The sequence below is a fragment of the Suricata suricatta genome, chromosome 4 (assembly GCF_006229205.1).
Source record: "Suricata suricatta isolate VVHF042 chromosome 4, meerkat_22Aug2017_6uvM2_HiC, whole genome shotgun sequence".
Lineage (NCBI taxonomy): Eukaryota > Metazoa > Chordata > Mammalia > Carnivora > Herpestidae > Suricata > Suricata suricatta.
The window spans coordinates 62,910,733-62,934,668 of record NC_043703.1 but is presented as its reverse complement, the minus strand read 5'-3'; the positions used below and the strand labels follow the sequence as shown (position 1 = coordinate 62,934,668).

At 36.3% G+C, this 23,936-nt stretch overlaps 1 protein-coding gene across 6 annotated transcripts in view; it reads right to left on the bottom strand.

The window, feature by feature from the left end:
* TRPC4 (transient receptor potential cation channel subfamily C member 4) overlaps nucleotides 1–23,936 on the bottom strand; it is a 140,706-nt gene that overhangs the window by 82,304 nt on the left and 34,466 nt on the right. For 5 of the 6 annotated variants that reach the window (XM_029938598.1, XM_029938597.1, XM_029938599.1 and 2 more), the window contains exon 2: nucleotides 20,733–21,251. The exons of the other annotated variant lie outside the window; for it this stretch is intronic. In XM_029938598.1, coding sequence (XP_029794458.1) covers nucleotides 20,733–21,251 — 519 coding nt within the window. The remainder of the gene's footprint in view (nucleotides 1–20,732; nucleotides 21,252–23,936) is intronic. 6 annotated transcript variants of the gene reach the window in all.

Genomic DNA, 23,936 nt, shown 5'->3' with positions numbered 1-23,936 from the left:
TCACAAACCATGAGATCATGACTGAGCCGTAATTAAGAGTCAGACGCTTACCTACTGAGCCACCCAGCCACCCCTATAATCCCATATAAGAAGAATATATATATGTACATATATATATATATACTGGTTATGTATATTTAAAGTTCTAATTTTTTAGATCTACCCAATACATTGTTTTCAACAATGTTCTCATAGACAAGATGACCCATTTTTCCAAAGGATCCCACAAAAACATATGGGAGTAGTATTCGTGTTTCAAAATATGATAGTCTTTATTTATACATTAATAATAAATGCATGAATTTAAGACCAAGTAACTATTACTTCTTTTGACTTTTTTATTCATTCTGATGTTAGTTAGTAAATGAGCACATGCTATGTGACATTATAAATTATTACATGAGTAACAGAGAGTAAACATGAATAAGACAGAATCCCTGCACTTAAAAATAGCATACTGAGGGAACAGAAATGTAGATAAGTAACATTGAGATGTCTGGGTGTGAAATCATTCAGATTTGTAAGAGTACAAAGGACGAATAGAGGGGATGGGGAGGAAGGGGTGACTGAATCTTGATGGGATTATTTCACTTAGTGTAATGTCCTACAGGTGTATCCTTGTCATTGCAAATGGCAAGATTTCCTTCTTTTTTTATGGATGAGTGATATTCCATTATGTATATAACAGATTTTATCTATCCATTTATCTGTTGACAGTTACTTCTATAACTTGTCTATTGTGAATAATGTAATGAACATGGGAATGCAAATATTTCTTCCAGATACTGAGTTCACTTCTTTTGAATGTATGCCCCAATTGGGATTACAGGATCATATGATAATTCTATTTTTAATTTTTTAAAGGACTTTCATAGTGTCTTCCATAATGGCTGTAAAACCAGACACAGAAAGACCAACATTGTATGATCTGACTTATATGTGGAATCTAGGAGAGTTGAACTCACAGAAGTGAAGAACGAAATGGTGACGGCTAGGGGCAATGCGGGTGGGGAAATGGGAGGAATTAAGGCAAAGGGTACAATAATAATACTGTATGGCACACTTGAAATTTGCTAAGAGAGTACATTTTAAGTGTTTCCACCATATATACACAGAACATAATTATGTGAGATGAGAAATGTATTAATAGCTTGATAGTGGTAATTATTTCACAAATTATATCAAGTCATCATGTTGTATGCCCCAAATATATACAATTTTAATTTTTCAGTTATACATCAATAAAGCTAGAAGTATAATCCTAATGAAATAATAGTTGATAGGATTTGTGATACCTTAGTACTGTATGAGTCCCATAAAAAAAAAAAAACAGTGGCAAGATCTCTCTCTCTCTCTCTCTCTCTCTCTCTGTCTCTCTCTCTCTCTCCGCATATACAAAGAGAACATAGGAGAACATCTTCATAATCTTGGATTTTGGATAGGTTTTCTAAAGAAGACAGATATTTGAAAATACTTTATAAAGCATAAGATTGGCAGATTTGAGTGAAGCAAACTCTAAAATGTTGTACACCAAAATAGCAAACAAGAATATCTGCTATATACAAGCAAAATATTAATATTCATATATTCATAATATATAAAGTATATTTACAGGTCAATAGGAACAAAAACCCAATCCAATAGAAAAATGGAAAAAGAATTTGATTGTGTGGAATATTATTCAGTCATCAAAAAGAATTAAATTTTGCCATTTGCAATGACATGGATGGAACTAGACATGTATTATGCTAAGCAAAACGAGAGGACAAATACCATATAATTTCATTTATATGTGGAATTTAAGAAATGAACATGGGGGCAAAGAGAGGGAGACAAATGATAAGAGACTCTTAACTATAGAGAACAGACTGAGGCTGATGGAGGTGGGTGGGTGGATGATGGAGATTAAGGAGGGCACTTGTGATGAGCTCTGGGTGATATATGTAAGTCATGAATCACTAAACTCTACTCCTAAAACCAATACTATGCTATGTTAACTAGAATTTAAGTAAAAAATGGAAACAACAAAGAAGTATATAATCATGCATGGCAAGCCCAAAATACACAAGGCTAATGAATATATGACTACTATTAATTATGCTAATATACTGAAGGTGAATTAAAACAATAAAGTAATATTTCCTCTTATTAGATTTATAATATTCGAAAAGAATAATATTATAGAGGGGTTGGCAGGTATGAAAGGAAATAAATATTCTTACCGACTATTGGTGGGAGTATAAATTATTGTCTTTCTAATAGGAAAAAACTGATTTATCAAATTTCATAAAACATCTATTTTGATGGTACTATTCCTTTTCTTAGAATCTATCCGACAAACATATCTGGCTCATAGTACAAAGATATTTATACAAAAAATCTCTCTGAAGCCTTATTTGAGGTAAAGAAAGGTTTGGAAAACCGAAATGCCTGCCAATCAAGGATTAAATGCAAAAACTTATGCAAATGCAAAAGATTTATGTCTTATTTATTAATTTCATACAACATTTGAAAATAATGAAGGAAATCTGTAATGTAATATTTTAATTCCTTCAAGACATATTACAAAAGAGAAAAATAATCACAATGAAATACATACAGAATAAATCCATTTGTATGCATTTAAAAATAAAAACCTGACCATTTAAAACTGAATATATGCACCTGTATGTGTGTAGGTGTGTGGTCTGTGTGCGTGTGGGTGGGGTTGTGGAGTGTGGAAGTATTTCTTGTAATATATTCAGCAATCATTCCCAATTCTGGGGAAGGAATTTGGAATAGTAAAGGGAGACTCTATTACCACTCTGCTTTAAACCATTTGAATTTTGTACACTGAGTATATACTTAGGTATTTCTTTTGTAATTCATATATGTATATTCATATATATATATGAGGAAGATGATGTTTTTCTCTTATCACATTAAACTGTAGTAAAGAAGGAACAGCAAACATTTCTTGAAACTGGGAAAATCTAAATTAACTCCTAAAAAGAAGTGAAATTAAATAATGAAAAACAATAGGGGAGCAGGATAATTTCCGGTTACAGAAGTAAAGATTTTAATTTTGGAAAGAAAAGGAGACACAAAGAGAAAGAAACCAAAATTTACAAAATAAAGTATAATTAGAAGGGTTTTTTTTTTACATTTTTTCTTCATTCTTTCCTCTTTTGAACACAGACTAGGTATCACTTAAATAAGCATGAGTAAGTTAGTAAAGGAATGAAAAAGGGATTTCTAACAGAGGAGATTCATGTAGAAATTTGCAATTAAGCATCAGAATGTCTTAGAGGAAGAAGCAATTGTATGGCCATATGCCAGACGGATTTTAGAGAATTTTATACACCACATGTCAGGTGGTATACATAAGACAATCATCTACTTCATTAGTTAATCACTGGTTTTATTAACCACACAGTTTATTCTGCCAAAGGACATCCCTACAGACATTCCATTTCAGCCTCATAGGTCTGTTGTTAACTAAAGCACTGAAGTGGAAGACTTCCATTTTATGGTAATATGAACATGTTAAATTTCGTTGTTAAATCTAGATACAGATCTCCACAACGTGCAATGGCTATAAATTTATTTCAGCCATTACATATTATAATATATAATACATATATTATTTACTCACTATAGAACTAAATGTCTGTAACTAAAGAAGACTAGCATACAGTGTTGACTATGCTCATGTAGTTTTAGGGATTTTTACTGAGGTTTTCCATGTAGATTATGAAAAAATTATATAAAATACCATTACTGCAATAGTTAATCAAGCTAAAGGCACATAAACTTTATTTAACTTTGAACATACAATGGCAATTAACATATATTTGAATTCTTTCAGGCAGTATTAGTGAATATTAATGTTATAATAGGAACATAGTCTCAGGCCTTACTTCATGAAACCGTGTGTTTCCTGATTAACCTCTTTTGGGGAGCAGACAGTGACTTTGTATCTTAACAACCTAACAGTAATACATCTAATACTAAAACCAGAATGCAAAAGAACAGAAAGTTCCTAAGCGACACGCCCGTGTTAGTGTCCCTTGTCCTGAGCTGATGGCCACATTCTGTGATAGCGCCGGGCATGGTGTGCCGTGGTCGGAAGCTGGCTGCGCGGAATCCTGGCTCAGAACCTTGGCAGGGCCCTGACGCAGGGCACAGGCACACTTCTTTGTGAGACTCAGCTTCTGTTCTCTCAAATAGCATGATAATAATAATAACAGAACCTATGGCTGTTGTGAGGCTTAAAGAAATTCCCGTCTACAAAGGGCTTAACACGGTGTCAGCACCTACTGAGTACTATTTATGCAGTTTTCTTGGTTTTTATCTTTTACACCTATAATCAGAATTGTTTCTGAACTGCTCGAGTTGTTGGTAGCATTGCTGTGAGGATAGACTAATGGCCCAGATGTTCCCGAGAAGGCGTTTTTTTCTGACTTTCTGGAAAGGCCCCAAATTCAACCTGAAGCTTCAAATTTTTCAGGTAAAATTAATTTGCAAATGTCTGGAACAAAGGAAGCATTCAATCAATACACACTACTTGTTGAATGGAATTCTTGGAAGTCTGACCTGGTGAGTGCCTGCGTGAATGAGTCACCTATGGAGGTTTTAAAGCTTAATTATTTATTTTGTGAGAGAGAGAGGAAGTGTGAGCAGGGGAGGGGCAGACAGAGAGGGAGAGACAATCTTTAGCAGGCTCCACGCAGTCAGCTCAGAGCCAGACTTGGACTCAAACTCATGACAGTGAGATCGTGACCTCAGCTGAAGGCAGGAGTCCAACACTTAACCACCTGACTGAGCCACCCAGGCATCAGGAAAACCAGGTTCCCTTTAATGGAGCAATCTTCTAACCAGAAGTCAGTGAAGGAAAAGAGAGTGAAAGCGATGACTGCAAAAATTTGTTTTTTTCTTTGTAATTGAATCCACAACTCATCCTGACCAGAGAACTACACAAAAGAACAACAGTGCCTGCTTTTCTCTTGATTTGGACTCTGCTCTGTGTCATCGGGGTCCCGTCCTGCTACATAGAGTGGGAAATCTGGTGTCTAAAATAGTTATGTGAACTCAAATATGTAAATCAAGAATTTTTGAAGTAGATTTGAAACATCCAGCACTCTTTATACACCCAGTCACCTTTAATTATTTGAGTATGGCTGACACACAATGTTACCTTTGTTTTAGGTGCACAACAAAGTTATTCAACGTCTCTAGACACGATGCTGTGCTCACCACACGTGTAGCTACCATCTGTCACCGTACAACACCCTTACGGTATCATTGGCTATATTCCCTACACTGTGTCTTTTATTCCTCTGACTCATTTATTCCGAAATTCTCAGCATTATGTATAAGGTTCCTGTAGGTAATTTGTAGATATTCTTTATGAAGTAGGATCCTCTCCATTCCTCATTTACTGACAGAATTTTTATCATGAATTGGGGTTGGATTTTGTCAAGTGCTTTTTCTGTGTCTATTGAAATTATCATGCAATTCTATTTTTTTACATTTTTACAAATGATGAGTTACATTCGTTGGTTTTGGATATTGAACCAGGTTACATATCTGGGATAAATTCTGCTTGGCTGCAGTGTATAGAATTCTTTTTATAAATTATTGGGTTTGATTTGTTAATATTTTGTTGAGGAAAAATGTTGTTTTCAAGAATGTAATTAGAATTCAATTTTCATCATAAGTGATGATATTGATATTTGATTTATACATATGATTTTTTTCTTACAGGTCAATATTTGAGTTTGTTGGTTCTCAGGATCTTCCATCCTTTGTATAAAACTACTTTTTTTGAAGTTAGTTGATTTTTTTCAAGATGTCATTCCCTCAAATCTCTTCCCTGATGTTTACCATTTATTTCCTTTCAGTGTTATCATATTTAAAATAAATATTAACATTAGTCTCATAAGGTCTCAGTCAAAATCATCTAAGAAAGTTGTGACTGATGCTTATACTATAGTGAATATATATATACAATGAAATTTATAGAATAACTATTAATATATTCAGAGTAGTTTGGTAGTGCTGCCATTAAAAAATAAAGTGCCATAAGCTGAGTTTCTTAAATGACAGAAAATTGTTTTCTCAGAGTACTGGAGGCTAGAAGTCCAAGATCAAGGTGTGAGCAGATTTGTTTTCTTCTGTGACCATTCTCCTAGGCTTATAGATGGCTACCTCCTTACTCTGCCTCACCTGTCTTTTCCTCTGTATGTGTGCATATGGTATCTTTCTCTGTATGTTCAAATTCCCTCTTCTTATAAGGACACCAGTCAGATTGGATTAGTGTCTACTTTACTGGCCTCATTTTAACTTCGTTACCTTTTGAAGGTCATATGTCCCAATATAGTCACATTTTGAGATAGGGCTTCAAAATATGGATTTTGGGAGAGGGGCCATAAATCATCCCATAAAATCATTCCACCTAATTGCTGTGAACATTACTGAAATTGCCTTCAAAATAACATTAAAGCAATAGGATTTGGATGATGGATTGGATCTCCTGTACCTTCTATAGATGACAAACATGGGGTCGACATAACACAATAAAGGCAAGATGTTAAAAGTAAAATAACTTACTGATACCACCAGAGTTAGTGTTTTTACAGATTTATTATTGTTACTTCCCTGATGGAAAATTTCTCACCAATTGAATGAAAGTAAAGAAAAAAGCTCAAGTTCTTTAGGAAAGCTGGGAACTGCCAATACCACAAATATATCATATGCTGAATACTGCTATCTACAACTACCCCCTCCGCCGCTACTTCTCTCCAAGTACCTCAAAATTATTTGCTTGCGAAGACCTTTCTAATAATTTTTGGTTGCTTGTTGTGAAAGAAGTTCAAACCGCTGCAATTTCAACATATTTTGCATGAAAATTTAGTGGAGCATTTCATGAAGTATTAGAGCAAAAATAAGCATCATCAGTATTCTTTCACTGCTTACCTAGGTAATTTGGTTCAGTGCAAGTAATGAAGTGTATCTGATATAATTAGTTTAAAAAATTCTTGCTGTAGTTCTCTTATGATTAAATAATTCTCTAAATGCTAAAAGCATTTCTCCCATTTGTTCCTATGTTGATAATTTCTAACATATTAAATGTCTGGTTAAATTAATTTAAATGTTAATATTTCCTATGAAGTCTATAGAAATTGCTCTACCTCATTTAGATTAATTAGACTTTAATTTTCAAAAGACGTAAACATTTCCACAACATGGTATCTTATCTACTTGTATACACACACACACACACACACACACACACACACACACACACTAACTCATATTCATTTGAAATACAAGTAATTTGTTAGGCAACCTTGATCCATCTGAAACCTAAGAAAGCAAAAAAGGTCTCAGAGAAGTTGATGTCACAGTATTCAGGCATCAAATCTTTTGCATGGTATTTATAAAGGAGTTCTCAGGCTTTTTCTTGGAGAATTTTGCCTTTATTTTCTCACACTTTTACTTGGAGTAGTTACTGGATTGATTGACCCAAAACTGAGTATGAGATAAATATAAAAGTGCAGCTGCATTAACTCTAACAAGAACTGATAATTGAAAGCTTAAGAGTAAGGAGAAAGACTTCAAAACTATAAAAATGATAGTAGGGGCTGAAAAAAGCTATGAATATCAGTGTTTAAAAAACCTTAAACTGACAACTAGACCACAGAGTTCTTTCCAGAACTCTGACTTATAGAGAAAAGATTCATTATGTATTTTAGATTTTTAGACAATGGCTTTAATACAAATTGTTTACATTATAAGCAAAAAGTGTTGTTGCTTAAAATTCAACTATTTGGTACATTATCTGCAATACTTTTAGATCTCTTCATTCTCCGGTATTCTTGGAGAACAGATTTTCTTGACTATTCATTCACTGTCCTATTCCAAATGGTTTGCTGAGATTTTAAGACACTCAATGCACACAGTCACCACATAGAAGCTAGATTACTGGCCTTATCACAAAGGCCAGTGCTGTTTGTATTGTCTTGGGATATTGATCATTTTCCCATTTTTTCCCTTAACAGAAAAATCTGCAAAACTCAAATCTCTGTCTGTAGAGCCAGAGTCCCAGCCAGAACTGTGTCAGCAACCAGTGGCCCATGGAGAACGATAAAATGGTAAGTAAAACCAGAATGGAAAAAGATGAGAAAGTACATAGGAAGGACAAAAACTAAAATGGTTCGATACAATTAAATCTCAGTTATATTTTAATAGCCATTACAGCTTCCTGGTACCTAAGCTGTAATCACATGATAATGCTATGTAAACAGTATTTATAGCCATTTGTTGGAACGGATGTGAGTCAAACTATAAGAGATAGAGATGGATATTAATCAATGTTTTTAAAAGTACATTATTTTATGATAAATATTTAGTCAAAATAATTAAAAGCAAAGTCATACAAAATAATTGTATGTTTGATATGTTTGTCTAAATATTACTTAATAGTATCTCCCTTCCACCTCAAGGGAGCTATTTACTATTTTTTTTGTCCTTCCCTATGGCATTTACCAGTGCCATAAACACAAGGGATGGAAAACAAAAATTATACACAAGGCTTTGTTGCTTTCTCCTCACCAATGATCAAGTTATTCTGTAGCACAGACTGGGTGGCTTAAACAAGAAACATTCATTTCTCATAGTTCTGAAGGTTGGGGACTCTAATGTACCACATAAAAGGTGTCTGGTGAGACCTCATCTTCTTGCTGTATTCTCTCACAGTAGGGAGTTCTCTGAAGCCTCTTTTATAAGGGCAATAATCCCATTCTTGGGGGGTCCCCCTTCATGCCTTATCACTTGCCAAAGGACCCATCACATTGGGGTTGGGTTTCAACACATGAATTTTTTTGAGGGGACACAAACATACAGTCCATAACAGTGAACTGGGAATTTGGACAGGGCTGAGTTGGTTGATTCTTCTGTTCCAAAGGGTATCAACAGAAGTTATTCAGCAGGACTCAGCTAGAAAATGGCCTGAGAAAGGTCAAAGTTGACTTTTACAAGTCTTGTCATTGCGTGAAGGGTTGGAAGGCTGGGCTCCAGTGTGACTCTCAGTAAGAATGACTACCTGAGTAGTCATTGCCTCTCCAGTGTGGCGGCCTTCGGACAGACTTCTTACATGGCATCTCAGGTTTCCCACAGAGCTGCCAGGCTTCTGACCACTGAGCCCTGGGAGTTACAAAAAGTCACTTCTGTTGCATTCTGTTGGTCAGACAAGTAGGCAAGGCAGGCTCTGAGCTGAGAGAAGGATAATTAGAAGGCACCTCAATTTGCAGCCATCGTTCATCTGCCACATCAAGCTTTGGAGATGATGGATATAAAATAATCAAGGGTGACTCAGATTTTTGACACAACTAACTGGGAGTGCTCAGAGATGATGTAAGAAGGACTGGGCTTAAAGACAAAGATAATGAGTTCATCTTTGGATAGTAAGAGTTTGAGAAAGTAATAAAGGTAATATTGATTTATATGGTTAAATCACAATTAAGTAGCACAAGATTTTATAAAATTCATATGCCTTTGGGACCAAATCTTTGGCTTTTTTCGCTCACCTCTACTTCTATCACACCCCTGACTTGGAATCTTTTTACTCAGCACTCCTCTGTTCCAAGAACTGGGCTTCCAGTGATAATCAAGTCAGAAAGGATGATAAGTAGACAGGGGAGGGAAGGTAACAGCATCATGATATGAAAGGAAACAACTAAGGGTGGGGGCTGGGGAGAAGAGTAATTAGATTGGGTGTTCTGGAAGTCAACCCGGAGAAGGTGATAATATGAGCTGAGACATGATACATGAGACATCCACACACACCAGGCAGAGGGAAAGGCTGGAGAGAGGCCGGGGGTGGCAATGAGGACAGAGGACAATGAAGACAGTCTCTTTGCTCTGGTCTCTTTCTTGCCTCCATGATCTGTAACATGATCTGAAGTGCCTTTTTCTAACTTCTTTGCTTGGGCAACTCCTATTTTTTTCCACTGAAACTCACTTAAGAAGCTTTCTTTTCCAGGAGGCATTCGGCAGAGTTGGGACCCAATTTCCAGGTCTTTAGGAAGGCAGCTCCACCATAGCTTCTGTGACCCACACTGTGACAGTCATTCATTTGTCTTCCGTCCCTACCTAATAATCTGGTAGTTATTTTGAGAGCAAGACTTTTGTCTTTGATTTCAGCATCACCAGGGAGTAGCAAATAGTAAGGGCTTCTTCAGTGAATAAGTGATGACCAAATAAGGAAGGAAGAAAGGGAGGGAGGAGCAAAAATGAGGGAAAGAGGTAATATATAAAGTGTTAGTGAGATCTGGATACAGTGATATTTTTGGTTCATAGTCAGCATTTGGTGCATGATTAAGCACTCCAGAGCATACACGTGGACTTTATTATATTATCTAAGAAAAGGTAAAAAATCCAGGGTTTAGGAAACTTCTAGAAGAACTTTAAACTTGGCCTAGGGCTTGCTGTCACCTTGGTTTTGGCGCAGAATAGAAACTCAGTAAGCATTTGTGGAATTAATGGTACCCGGAGGGAGAAAGAGCATCTCTTGGCCAAAGCCCCTAACCCCCCTCCACTAGCTTCCTTGTGGGTTTACTGCCAACAAGATTTCTAGCCTCCTCCAGCAGGTAAAGAGGAGAATGTGGAAAAAGAGCTTCTAGGAGGCATGTCCCAGAGACTCCTGGCAAAAGTTCCCGAGCTTAGAGAATGCCATGAAGAAAAACAATAGTATCTATCATTTACAACTGAGGCGGTACCGTGGTCATAGGGAAAGCAGGCCTTTTTACAAACATTCAGGAAGCAGACAGCCAGGTAGCTTGAGTCAAGATGAAAGTAAAAAGAAGACCATGGAGGAAGAAGACCTTAATTTTTTGCTGTGGCTGCAAAGGGCAAGCCACTGTGTGCTCCTAAAGCTGAAGGAGAAAAGGAAATGGAAAGTGACAGAAAACACAAGAACATGATCCTGTGTGATTGTACCAGTTCTATATTACCTAGAAGCAATCTGTAAACTTAACACAGCGTCAGAATCACGGATCACCAAATTACAGCACAGGCATCAACAATCCAGAGGGTTTTACTGTACGTTTCCGCTTCCAAGAATTCAAACAAGCAAAAGTAACCTCTATTTAGAAAAATTGTGACTGTTCCTCATATGGCCCAAGCAAGGGTAAGGATAAGCTAAAACGTCTCCTCTCTGGTGCATAATTTATAAGGGATCTTGAGCAGGAGTTTATATCTCAAAGCCATCAGACATTTCTTGTGAACAGTGTTTCTGTTTTATGGATTTCCAAGACAATCTACTGGGTTTTTATAATTTTCTGGGAAATAATGAGGGTTGGAATAAGCCATTAAATGGACGGTTTCAAAAACTGGTAACTCTTAATTTTGCTTAGTGATGAGAGTCAGAGAAAATATGAGCAATAATAATGACCCAGGAAAAATAACCCTCATATGTAAATGTGAGTTTTGTGGAAAAGAAACACAAGAAATGGATTTCCATTTAAAAGCTCAGCTCTTAATAATGGAAAATAGGTGAGCTTATTGCCACTCTTCCTTGTCAATCATCATGGAGACAGAGAGACTGGATTTATACAGAAGAGTAATTCATCTGAATACTGAGAGGAGGTGTCTGATACACTGTGGATTTCTCAAATATATTATATTATCATTCAATTTATGTTTTTAGTTAATATCTGTGACAAATGAAAGCTACATTGGAAACTGCTGCTAACCTGAGGGCAGTGCATTTCTGTCAGGTGAATAGAAGAGGCTGCCTCTCTGAAAATAAATTGCCTAACCCTTTCCTTTTTGTACTTATTTAAAGCAGTATCAAATTAATAAGATATTCATCTCTCATAAGATATTCATCTCTCACTTTCTAATGAATACAGTTTATTTTTTTAAATGTTTTTTAGAATTTATTTGATAGAGAGAGAGAGAGAGAGAGATAACATGAACAGGGGAGGGTCAGAGAGAGAAGGAGTCACAGGATCTGAAGACAGGTGCCAGGCTCTGAGCTGGTGGTCAACACAGAGCCTGACGTGGGGCTCGAGCCCAAGAATCGTGAGATCATGACCTGAGCCGAAGCCAGACGCTTAACAGACTGAGCCACCCAGGTGCCTCATGAATGCAGTTTCAAAGGATACATATTTACAACGTTTTGGTCATATACAATTTCGTATTTAATTGTGGGGCTAAACCCTATCATTTTCAGATACGAATTAGGAGAAAGTGGTTTCATATCATTTAATTAGTTGTAAGAAAGACACAAAACCCATGGGCTTTGAATTCCAAGCCCTAGAAACCTAGTGTTAAATTAAGTGCCTAATGACCTGTCGTAGTTCTGTCAGCCGGGCTGAGGGGTCCTGAACAGGCATTTGCTTCATCCAGGACACAGAAGCAGGCCCAAGAACATTTGGTCCCTCCTGGGGGGCTGCGCGGAAGCACGGGGGAGTCTGTGGGCCAGGGTGTCTCTGCTTCGCAGCGGCAGATGTGCGCATATATGAACATATATGTGGAGGACAGGGAGGCAGAGGCCTAGAAACCGGTCAGTGAGCGTGCTCCGGAGAACAGTGGGAGAGATGCGTGAGCTGGAGGAGTGCGCTTTTCATCGCCCGTACAAGTCTCATAATTATTTGTAGCACTCAGGGCAGCCTTATGCATTCAAGTCCTGCTGTGTGCCTCCCTGTTTTAATGAGGGCGGCTTTGATTCGGTTCCTGCTTCTGAGGCGCGGCGGTATAGGGGTACCAGTGCCTAACATATATTTAAAAATACAAGTCAGAAGGACAAACTCAAATCAAACCCATATACAACATGAGTTACTTTCGAAAGCCTATAATGGAAGCATTAGAATATGGGCAACCTGAAGGGTTTGAATAAAAATTATACATTATGTATCTTTGATGAGAGTATATGGTTTAATATAAATGGGTCAGTGTACTGACTATACCAATAAAGTGAAAAAGGATAAACTTGTCTTTGATGGGTAAAAGTGTAATGTGAGCCATGAAGCTTAGACGAATATTCGTTACAGATATTAAAGTGTTTAATGATGAAGCCAACCCTTTTTACTGCATAGTATACAATGGAATGGAATATAGCCCTTTCCTGTATGTGTTTGGTCTTTTATATTGGAGAGTCTATGAAGGGATAAACAAAACCAGTGACAGTTATAGTAATAATTAATAAGAATAGACAGCTACCCTTTCATGGGAAAATATACCAGGAAGTATGCTAAACTCTGGACTTGCATTATCTTGCAAAACGCAACAAAAACAAAGTTCAACAAACAAAACAAAAACAAAACAAGACAAAACACATTTACTGGGGCTGTAGGCATTGGATTGGAGGAAGTAAGACCAAAGGCAAAAAGCTCAGTTGGAGAAACAAAATGTGCAAACAAGAAGCAAAGTCAACATGCACAATAAAGCTGCCATAACAAGAGAAAGCAATAGTTATTTGTGACTTGAAGATAGCTTAAGAGCTTTCCCAGAGGAAGTGGTATTTGAGAAGACATCTGAAGGACATAAACATTTTCGAAACAGTTCAAAAACCAAGAGAGAGAAAAACAGAGGAACATGGTAAATAAACTGAATTCAAATAAATAAGTATGTGCTAAATAAGTAAACCAAACTATGGCAAAGGCATTTTCATATTTACTTATATAAATGAGTCTCAAAGTTATTTTAGTAAGAAAATCTCAGTTATGAAGGAGAACACCGTATGCAGTACCTTCTCTCACTTTTCTCCCTAGCAGTACTCTCAGTGAATTCTGGAATAGTTATTTGATGTCCATGAGACAGTGTCTCTCTAGGATGAGATGTTATTCCCTCCAAATATCCATACTTTGATGTGGAATTTACCAGGCACAAGAAAGTTATGAAAGGTATATTTTAGACACCACACACTTAAACAAGAATGAAAAAGGAGGGAAACACAAGATTAAAAAACAATTGTTAATAATAACAATAACAATAATAATAATGATAATTGATCAGCTCCTCTACCTGGTTTGTAGCCAAAGCAAAGCTTTGCATGGCTGCACACCAGCCAGCAATGTCTACTGGATCAAGAGGAAACAGCCATTGTTGGCCAGCGCCACTCCACGGTTTTGATACAATAGCTGGGAAAAAACATTATCATTGATTTCTCTGTGGTTTCTTGGATGGAGATGGGTAGTGGTGCATCCTTGAGAGATGGCAGTTTCCAATTAAGAAGTACATACTTCGAGTGCTATTTTTCCTCAACTACTACCACAAGAACAAAATGGAGTCTGACGATGGATCTCCGGAAGGGGCTTCCCATGTAGATTTCAGGTAGATAAAAAGCCTGAGTAGTATGTTTTATTCATTTTGAATATGAAATCCAAACAGTAGCAAGTCTAAGTTTAAGAAGTCACGTATGGTTTTTTTAAAATAAAATTTGAATTAAAACATTTTTGGCATTATAAACTTACCAATAAAAAGTTTATAGAATAAAAAAAACAAAACTTATGATATACAGTTAAGTCTGGCTGTATGTAGTTAAGAATACAAATTTCCTTTGTTTCTTCTCCATCTATTATTTAACTGCTCTTCCAATTGCCCAGCCCTCTTTTATTTTTGTTTTTTGCACGAATCTCCTTTTTAAACAAATATATATATTTATATATATACACATATATTTAAATAAATAAATATATATCTTTATAATTTATTGTCAAGTTAGCTAACATACAGTGTATACAGCGTCTCTTGGCTTCTGGGGTAGATTCCTGTGATTCATCATTTACATACAACACCCAGTGCTCATCCCAACAAGTGTCCTCCTCAATGCCCATCACCCATATTCCCCTTTCCCCTCCTGCTCCCTCACCCCCATCAACTCTCAGTTTGTCCTCTGTATTTAAGAATCTCTTATGCGCCCAACTCTCTTTTGATGTCCTCCCCTTCACATCTCCTTCTCTCCCACCCAGGGGATCCCCTGATTGTGTTAGGGCTAAATCCTCTGTGGTTCCCCTGTCCCCAAATCTACCCCCAGGGTCTCCTTTCTGACAGTAGGTTTGGTTCTTGATTTCACATTAAGACGTTTTGAATAAACCAAGAAACATAAAACCATAAGTCTTGAAGGCTTTAAAGAGCTTTGGAATATTTGGAATCAACTGAGTTCACCATGCTATGGATGGGATCTGTCTGACATGAATCTCTTCACATTTCTCTCATTGCTCCATGACAAGGTAAACAAAAGATAAGAAGGACTGTTCAAATGTTGATTTTTCTGATGACTCTTCAACAACTCTATTAGTTGATTTATAAGACAGAACCCAGATTAGAACCAGACTTTAAAGTTAATGTTGCAAAGGTGTTGTGGACCTTCACAAAAGGGAAAATAAAACTGAAAAAAAATGCTGTTGACTAGGTAGAGATCATTTCTTTCACTTTAATTTAAAAGAGCCATAAAGAGATTGAATTGTAATGCTTTCACACAAAATAATGTATTTCACTGGTTTCTATTATTATTCATCATCTAGGCTTCTTTAATTTGGACTATATACTTCACAATGTACTCAATCACGTGTAACTGAAATGAGGCAAGGACTTTGCTATGAAAATATGTAAGGAATGCATCAAGCTCTCTACACACATACACTGATCTTACAAATATTAGGCAAGAACAGTGATAACATATAAGTGATTTTAACTGCCGTAAATTCTGTATCTGCAAAAATTACACCAGGAACCAAGGGACTAGTTCCCTGTTAAGACATGTCTTCAATCATGCCTCGCCTTTATCTAATTAATACACAGGAAGAGAATCAGTTCCAGGGGGGTGGGTGCTTGGCTCTGGTTTTTTCCAGCTTTCTTTGACACTGTTTATTTTGAGAAGTAACACTGAAATGGAGTTCTGGCTTCTGGCCCTGGTGAAGAAGACTTTCCCTGATTTTTCCTCAGATTGAGACTAAAGAGAGTATTAATTGAAGAATAAAAAAATAAAAGTGGGTTAAGGAAGATAGGAAAAGGAGGCTCTGCCCTCTTTGAAGAAATCAGGTGCTTTATCACAACGCAAAAACAAAAAACATTAATGTTGAAATGCATGGCTAAATTAAGAAGAAGCTGAGTCATGAAATAAACTCTCATGCTCAACTGAACCAAGCTAGGAACTCCACTTGGGTCAGATATGCCACAGGTCTAAGAGGATGACACCCAGGTAGAGCCAATGATGTGTGACAGTTAGAGCAGCTTGTATAGTTAAGATCTGCATCCAGACCCCAACATTTATGTGTTAACACTGCACGTCATTCACCACTCAGATTCCTCACGGGAAAAAAAAATCATACTTTTTTGTTTTGGAGGTTTAAGTATAATAAACCATGTTCACAACTGTAAAAGGTGATATTAAATAGAGTCACTTATGTCAAGAGGTTTTAAAAGGGACCTGGGAGGCCATTAAAAGGTAGGCTTTATGCATGTCCTCACCAGGGTAGAACTGTTAACGTTTGAATGGGGCCAAAGTGCAAATATTCCATGGACCCTGCAGGGGAAATCTGCAACTCGCTATCATAATGGACCTTTGCTTAGCGATGGCCATAGCAACAACGATGTTGGGTCAAGATCAGTTCTCTGCCATCAGCACCTACCAAACAACTTATACAAGCATTCCTTCTTGCCTTTAAAAACCCCTGACTTTTGTTCCCTAGTTCCCTGAGACACAATTTGGGTTGTTACTCAAATCTGTGCTCCCAGATTGCAATTCTGAGGCCTCAAATCAATCCTTTTATTTCATTTCAGTTCTGCATCTTTTCTTGGCCCACACAACTTAACCTAGTTCTTAACATATATCGATTTTGAATTGCTAGCTACTAGATTATGTTTATTTTACTAGTATATGGTCAATACAATGGCAACATCATTACTCTAGAATTAATGGAACTATAAAATCCTCTCTTGTCTATAAAAATATCCATGATATGCAATTAATGCAGGCCTTTCGTTTTGGATGCTATTACAGAATACTGAAACAAGCCCGCAGTCAAGTCCCAGCAACATGAATTGTTTTAATATTTGAATTCATAAGAAGGCTGTTATTAGGTATTTAGGTAACACTGCAATTTAGTCAGACAAAGAAATATGCAGGGAAGCTTCCAGAATTAAAGGATTCTGAAACTTCATTCAGGTGCATTCATATTGAACACCTTCTATCTGTCAGTACCAAAGTATGACTGGTAAATAAGACAGATGTGTTCCTGGCACTCACATCTGGAGGGGAAGAGAGAAATGTAATAATACAAGCAAAACAGAATGTGGGCAATGAGGGCATTTACCCCACAGGCTCTATGGAGGGGAATTGCTTCAAGTAATCTCCCTGTGGGAGAGGGGACCTGAGCTGAGCTTGAAAAAGTGAGTAGAACTTAGCCATGTGAAGAATAATAAGGAGGCATTCCAAAATCATAAGAGACAGACCAAAGGCAAACCTCAAACATTTTTAGACTAGAACTATGAAAACTTGTGGTAAAAAGACACAAGGCAAGACACTTATGCCAAAGCAGTTTCATTTAAGACACATGATCTTAACAGAAAATTTTAAATATTCTGAAGTCAATAATTTCTGGATAATTAAGGAATGTTTCATAAAACACAACCCATGATTTCAAAGAGTTTATATGAAAGTAAGACCTTATTCTTGATTTTATAATGCTATTAGTTATCCAGTGTTACTTTACTTTGGAAAAACTGTTCAACCCAAGAGAAATGTGCTCTTTGGTACTGAACGGAAGATACTCTAGAACAACTCTGTAAGAATTTTGTTTTGATTTTTTCCTCCATAGTAATTTGGAAAGAGGAAAAGAGAAAATGCAAATGCAGTCTTTTAAAAAAGTATCTTTTAAAAGATACTACTAATTCTTATTTTCAAAGTACATGTTTATGAATTTTTAGCCACCGTTCATCCTGTTGTATCATTACGGTTGATCAGCCTCCAATTCCACAACTTCATCTTAGCAAAATGTACAAACAACCTTAAAACAGTCTTAGAAATGATCAAACACTTTCTATAGCTTTTCTTCTGACACCTCTAAGGACTCAATTTGTGGCTTTTTGTTCAGTAAGCTTTGAAGTTAAGCATGTGTTGTATTTTTATGAAATATACAAAAGAGCCTAGGCAAAGAAAACATGTTTAGTAGAAATGAACACTTCAGTGGTTCAGAAACAAAACTGAGAACAATAAATATTGAATGTTTTATTGTCTCCTGTAATAGAACCACACCACAGTGGAATCCTAAGTGCCCTGAGCATTTTCTGCTGTATGTTCTATAAAATATATGTTCAGGGGCACCTGGGTGGCTCAGTATGTTAAGCATCCAACTCGTAATTTTGGCTCAGGTCGTAGGTAATGATCTGGCTCATGAGACTGACCCTGCTTCAGGCTCTGTCCTGACACCATAAAATAAAGCCTGCTTGGGATTCTCTCTCTCCCTCTCTCTTTGCCCCTCTCCCACTCATATGCACATATGTTCATGCTCTCTCTCTCTCAAAATAAATAAATAAACTTTAAAAATATGTTCAAAGAGTTCATGAATGAAGAAATGAATGAATGGATAGAATGCATAAAAATTATTTGTGAGTAAAAATATACTCATGTGTTAATATGTTAATAATTCATATTAAACTTTTTTGTCTTGGACAACCTTTTGACAGGAATTTGGCAGCTTCATTTGATGAAATGTCATGTAGTGTTTCATTATGAGGGTCTGGTAAAAGACACCATGAGTATTTTGTTCCAGGGCTTTCACAAAAGTCATTGTGGCTAAAGACAAAGTTAAATCAGTTATGATACAGGGACCAAAATCGGCGAAGGCAAAAGCAGAGCTAAGGTGTCTCACTGACTGCAGAGGGACAAAAACACAACAGGTGAGCACAGCCAGTGCTGCCACTACATTCCTCCTTCATTTCATGGATTTCACATCCTGGGAATTTCATTTCACCCACATCCACCGGATGACAGCAATACTGAACAGATATATCACCGGAGAAGATATCTGTAATTACTGTGCCAATCCCTTAAATCCCCCTCCCCAAAGAAAACTAAATAAAGAAAAGCATAATACTGTGTTAATAATGGAGATACAAGAAGACCTGGCCTAAAATCTGAATATCTTGCCTTATTTTATCAGTTCCAATACATACTGTTACTTTTAGATGTCATATTTAGTAACTTAAAAGCTTTAATCTTTTCATCTTTAAAAGTTCTTCACTTTGTATAGTTGTATATTAAAGCTATTACAGTTCCTTTAAAATATCAGGTCCCTGAGTCCTAAACATAAGAACCAAAAGAAAATAAATTAGTTGGATACTGTTGGCATGTCTCAAACTAGCGTGCGTGATTTGGGAATCAGAGGGACTGCACAGAAAAAAAGCTATTTCCTTCATTGAGAGGGGAAAAGATCATTTTAATTAGTTTCAGGGTCCCATGACAACAGACCGAAGAACTACAGGAAAAGCTCAAGGAAGCAAATGCAGGTATCTTGAACCTTAAATATTTAGTAAGTAGCAATAGATAAAGCAGCCACGGCCAATGTGGGATAATCAGGGCTCACTTCAAAAGAAATTGAATACATTTTTTATTCAGAAGCCTCTTTTTCTTTTTCATCTTACATCATATAGTTTTCTCCAACTATTTTTCTAGAATAGATCATCACTAGAATTCAAGCATGAACAGAGAACCAACATTTTCTGAAGATAGAAGTAAATAGGTTTTTGAGAATTCATTTAACTCAGTGATGGAAACAAAAACAATTATGCTGGGTGATGAGTATAATAGATCTGAGTTTTCTTTACTTAATATTCAAGTCCATGGAAATTTCATGAAAAATTTATAACTCTTCTGCTATTAACTGCTTTAACTTCTTATTCCTGATGAATCAAGGAACTAAGCCAGATCTGAGAGAAATCTTAGTACTTTCATCTGCTGTTGGACTAAGTGCTTTTCTTTTATTAATAACTTCTAATAATGTATTTTATTAATGTAAATACTTATAATTTACTAAGAGTATCCTCACACTTTATACTTACTAAAAATCTTTTTTTCTTTTTTCTTTTTTTTTTAATGTTTTATTTATTTTTGATACAGAGAGAGACAGAGCATGAGAGGGGGAGGGACAGAGAGAGAAGGAGACACAGAACTGGAAGCAGGCTCCAGGCTCTGAGCTAGCTGTCAGCACAGAGCCTGATGCAGGGCTCGAACCCACGGACGTGAGATCTGACCTGAGCCGAAGTCGGAGGCTTAACCGACTGAGCCACCCAGGTGCCCCTATACTTCCTAAAAATCTTTGAGGAAAATATTTTAGGATAAATATATATAATTAAATATTATAAATTTTAAGTCCATTAAGCAAATGAGAAAAACAAATCTCAAAGATATCTGAAAGGCAACAAGGTCCTCTAAAGTAACAACACTTATAAATGGCAGAACCCGAACTTTTAGTGAGAAGATCCTAAAATTCATTAGTTTTACCATTATACCACAGTAAATGTGTACATTTTAAAACATATACCAAACACCACCACGAGTTATTAAGTCATTTCTTGCCACTCTTCAATGTGTTTCATAATTATTAATCCGGTGAACAATAAATATCATCCACTTACAGTTACATAGAAAATGCTCTAAAACCCAAATTTAATTTTAGAGTACCTGTTTACTTCAGTGTTACTAAGTCACAGCATTTTGATAAAAAAGTCTGGCCAACACTCACCTCTTTTTGACGGTACTTTATAGCCAATTTTAGTCTCGCGAGATCATTTCCGCTTTGTTCTTCTATGAGACTACTGTCGTCTCTGTAATTAAGAATGATTTCCAGTTCTCTGGAACTCCTTGTCTGGTCCAACAGGTCCTTAGCAAACTGTTTGCACTGTCGGGACAGCTCTTCATACTCTGACTTGAACTCGTTTTCCACCTTGCTCAGTTCCTGAAGCTCCCAACTTAACTGGAAGGCGGTGAGGAAAGGGTCTTCGCTTGACAGCGCGATGAGAGAGGGGCTCGCCAAGGCCTTGTAGATGTTGAGTCTTGAGCGGGAATGGCGGAGGCTGTCCACATCGGAACTGGAGACGCATTCGACACAGTTACAGCGGACCTCGTGGGGCCTGGGCACCGAGACTCCCTTCTGAACTAAAAGCTTTATTATCTCATAATTATTTGTATGGGCTGCCAAAATAATTGGTGTAATGTCTGGAGTGAATTCAGAGAACTGCTTATCAAGGAGAATGGGAGGCACCTAGAAAAAAGAAGAAAGCGGAGGTGATGAATATTTATTCATTTGTTCAAGGCTGTGAATTTCAAACAGCATGCTATAGCAACGCTGAACAAAGTTCATAAATCTTTTGCCAGGCTGTTTTTGCAGGAGGGAGGTGGATTTTTTTCTGCCGAAAGACAAGAGAAAATTAGAGAAAAAAATAACTTTTCAATATAATGGCACATTATTCTTATTATATTTGTTTAATCTGAATTATGACATTTTATGAAAGCTTAAAATAAGTGGCTGTGGGAACTCTTTACTTGATAAAAGTCTTCCTTGCTTGCACCTTAGTTTTTGACTGATAATCTTGGCTTTCCTTTCCTGGAGGTATGGACTCCCTGAATAGTTAAGAAATACACTGAAAAGTAATTAATGATTTGTTTTGAACCCAAGATTTTCTTCTGCAACAAAAGTCTTTTAGTTCGATCTTTTTTTTTCCTTTGTTTGTATGTTTGTTTGTCTAGATAGAATTCCTAAAATCAAGCCTCTGATTAAACCTGGGAGTAGAACTTAGGAAGGCTGGCCTCATGCTTTTCATTTTCATCTATCACTTTATTGTGTATTTCCAGACGGCAGCACGTGCTCCATTGCTAGCGTCACCATTTTATCAGAAATAAACAAGTCGTTCCCAGTGAGTCAGGTCATCTATGTCTCTATGCACACTTTTTGGGGGGTTTTATTTTAGGAATGGTAGCAACAAAAATAATAGGATAGGCACTATTTAGTCAACATCTGGTAGGTACATTAACCCTCACTGTTTATTATTCACATTTTATAGACATGATCCCTCAGTGGAAGACTTACTGTCTGAACCCAGGCCCGCCTGCCTGACCCCCCACCCTGTACGTAACACACTACACCATGCTGCTTTACAATTTTTGGTTTAATATTTCTTCCTCAAGGCACAGAGTGGTAGAGGCATCTACGAAAATAAATGCTATATAAGAACAAGTTAAACAAGCATGGCAGAAAAACTGATGACACATGTCATAGTAAAATATGCTATAAAATATGAAGGAAAACACAAAAGGATCAAAAGCAAAACAACTATGTGAAAACACAAGAGGATCAAAAGCAAAACAAAACTCATGTGAGACTTTAATTATACTACTTTAAAATAGAAGCATAATATTTATATGAGAAGAATTAAACCTGTATGATTCTAATTTATCCGGCCATTTAGAATATCCATTTGTTTAGGGGCGCCTGGGTGGCTCAGTCAGTTAAGCATCTGACTTCAGCGCAGATCATGATCTCACAGTTGATGAGTTTGAGCCCCACGTGAAGCTCTGTGCTGATCTGGGCTGACAGCTGGGAGCCTGGAGCCTGGTTTGGAATCTGTGTCTCCCTCTCTCTCTGCCCCTCCCCTGCTCATGTTCTTTCTCTCTCCCAAAAATAAATAAACATTAAGAAAACTTTAGAATATCTATTTGTTTTGTAAGAAACACTATGTAAAGATTAATGAGATATAGTTGTCTATTTAAAGGTTATTTAATATGTATGCAATCAGCTGATAAAGATAGTACATATTAATTTTAAAATTTGATTATAAATGCAAAAGGAACAACACTGTTGAGTTAGCATTATATATTAAGTGGGGTCAATATATATATCATTACTTTTTAAATAAACAGTTCTTACTTTAAATATTACATTAATTAAAAGTTTATATATTTATTACAAAGAAAACTTTCATTAATCAAAACTGAACAAGTAATCTTTTACTAAGACTTTAACTTTTTTCTAACTCAGACATAAGGGAAAACAAAACAATATAAGTAAATAAGTTCCTATATTAAATGTATATTTAAGATGCAATTGGAAGTGGGTTCTGAATTCAGTATAATTTCATTCTAGATTTCTCTAGGTTTCAAAAGCTGTCAACGATTTTAAATTTATTAATCATAAAATTCAGCTTTGAAAAATATTTCAGGAAATTTTATGAAAAAAATAATATAATATAAATAACCATACTAAAAAGTATTCATATTTCAAAATTTATTTATTTTTAGAGAGAGAGAGAGAATGTGTGCAAGTGGGAGAGGGGCAGAGAGAGCAGGAGAGAGAGGCTTCCAGGCAGGATCTGTGCTGTCAGAATGGACGGACCCTGATCTAGGGCTTGAGGCCACCACTGTGAGATTATGACCTTGGCAGAAACCAAGAGTTGGACACTTAAGAGACTGAGTGACCAGGCACCCCAATGCATTCATATTTCAGAAAAGTATCCTAGTATTAGAGAAAGATATGGTAAAATAACTGAAAAAAATATGTGAAAATATACCAAGAATAAATATTCTGTTCATGAGTTTTAATATTCAGTAAATCATTGTGAATTTTAGCTTTGCAAATATATGGACATCTTTAATTTTATCTTTTATAAAGAATTCATCTTTGTAAAATAATTTTAAATGGAACTGTTTTATAAGACCACAAATATATTAATAATTTTTTAATTATGTAATTTTAATTGTCTTAGCATTTACTCTTACTCAAAATGTATTCTAAGTTCAACAATAAATTATATGCTGTCTTTACCATTAATTGCTTGATGCCCAGCTGGTCAGAGACCACTAGACATTGGGACAGTTTGATCTTAAATATCCCCAGTGTAGGAGTCTGTGGGGCCTCTGACCAGCCAGCCAGGCAGGCACACATCAGTGTTTA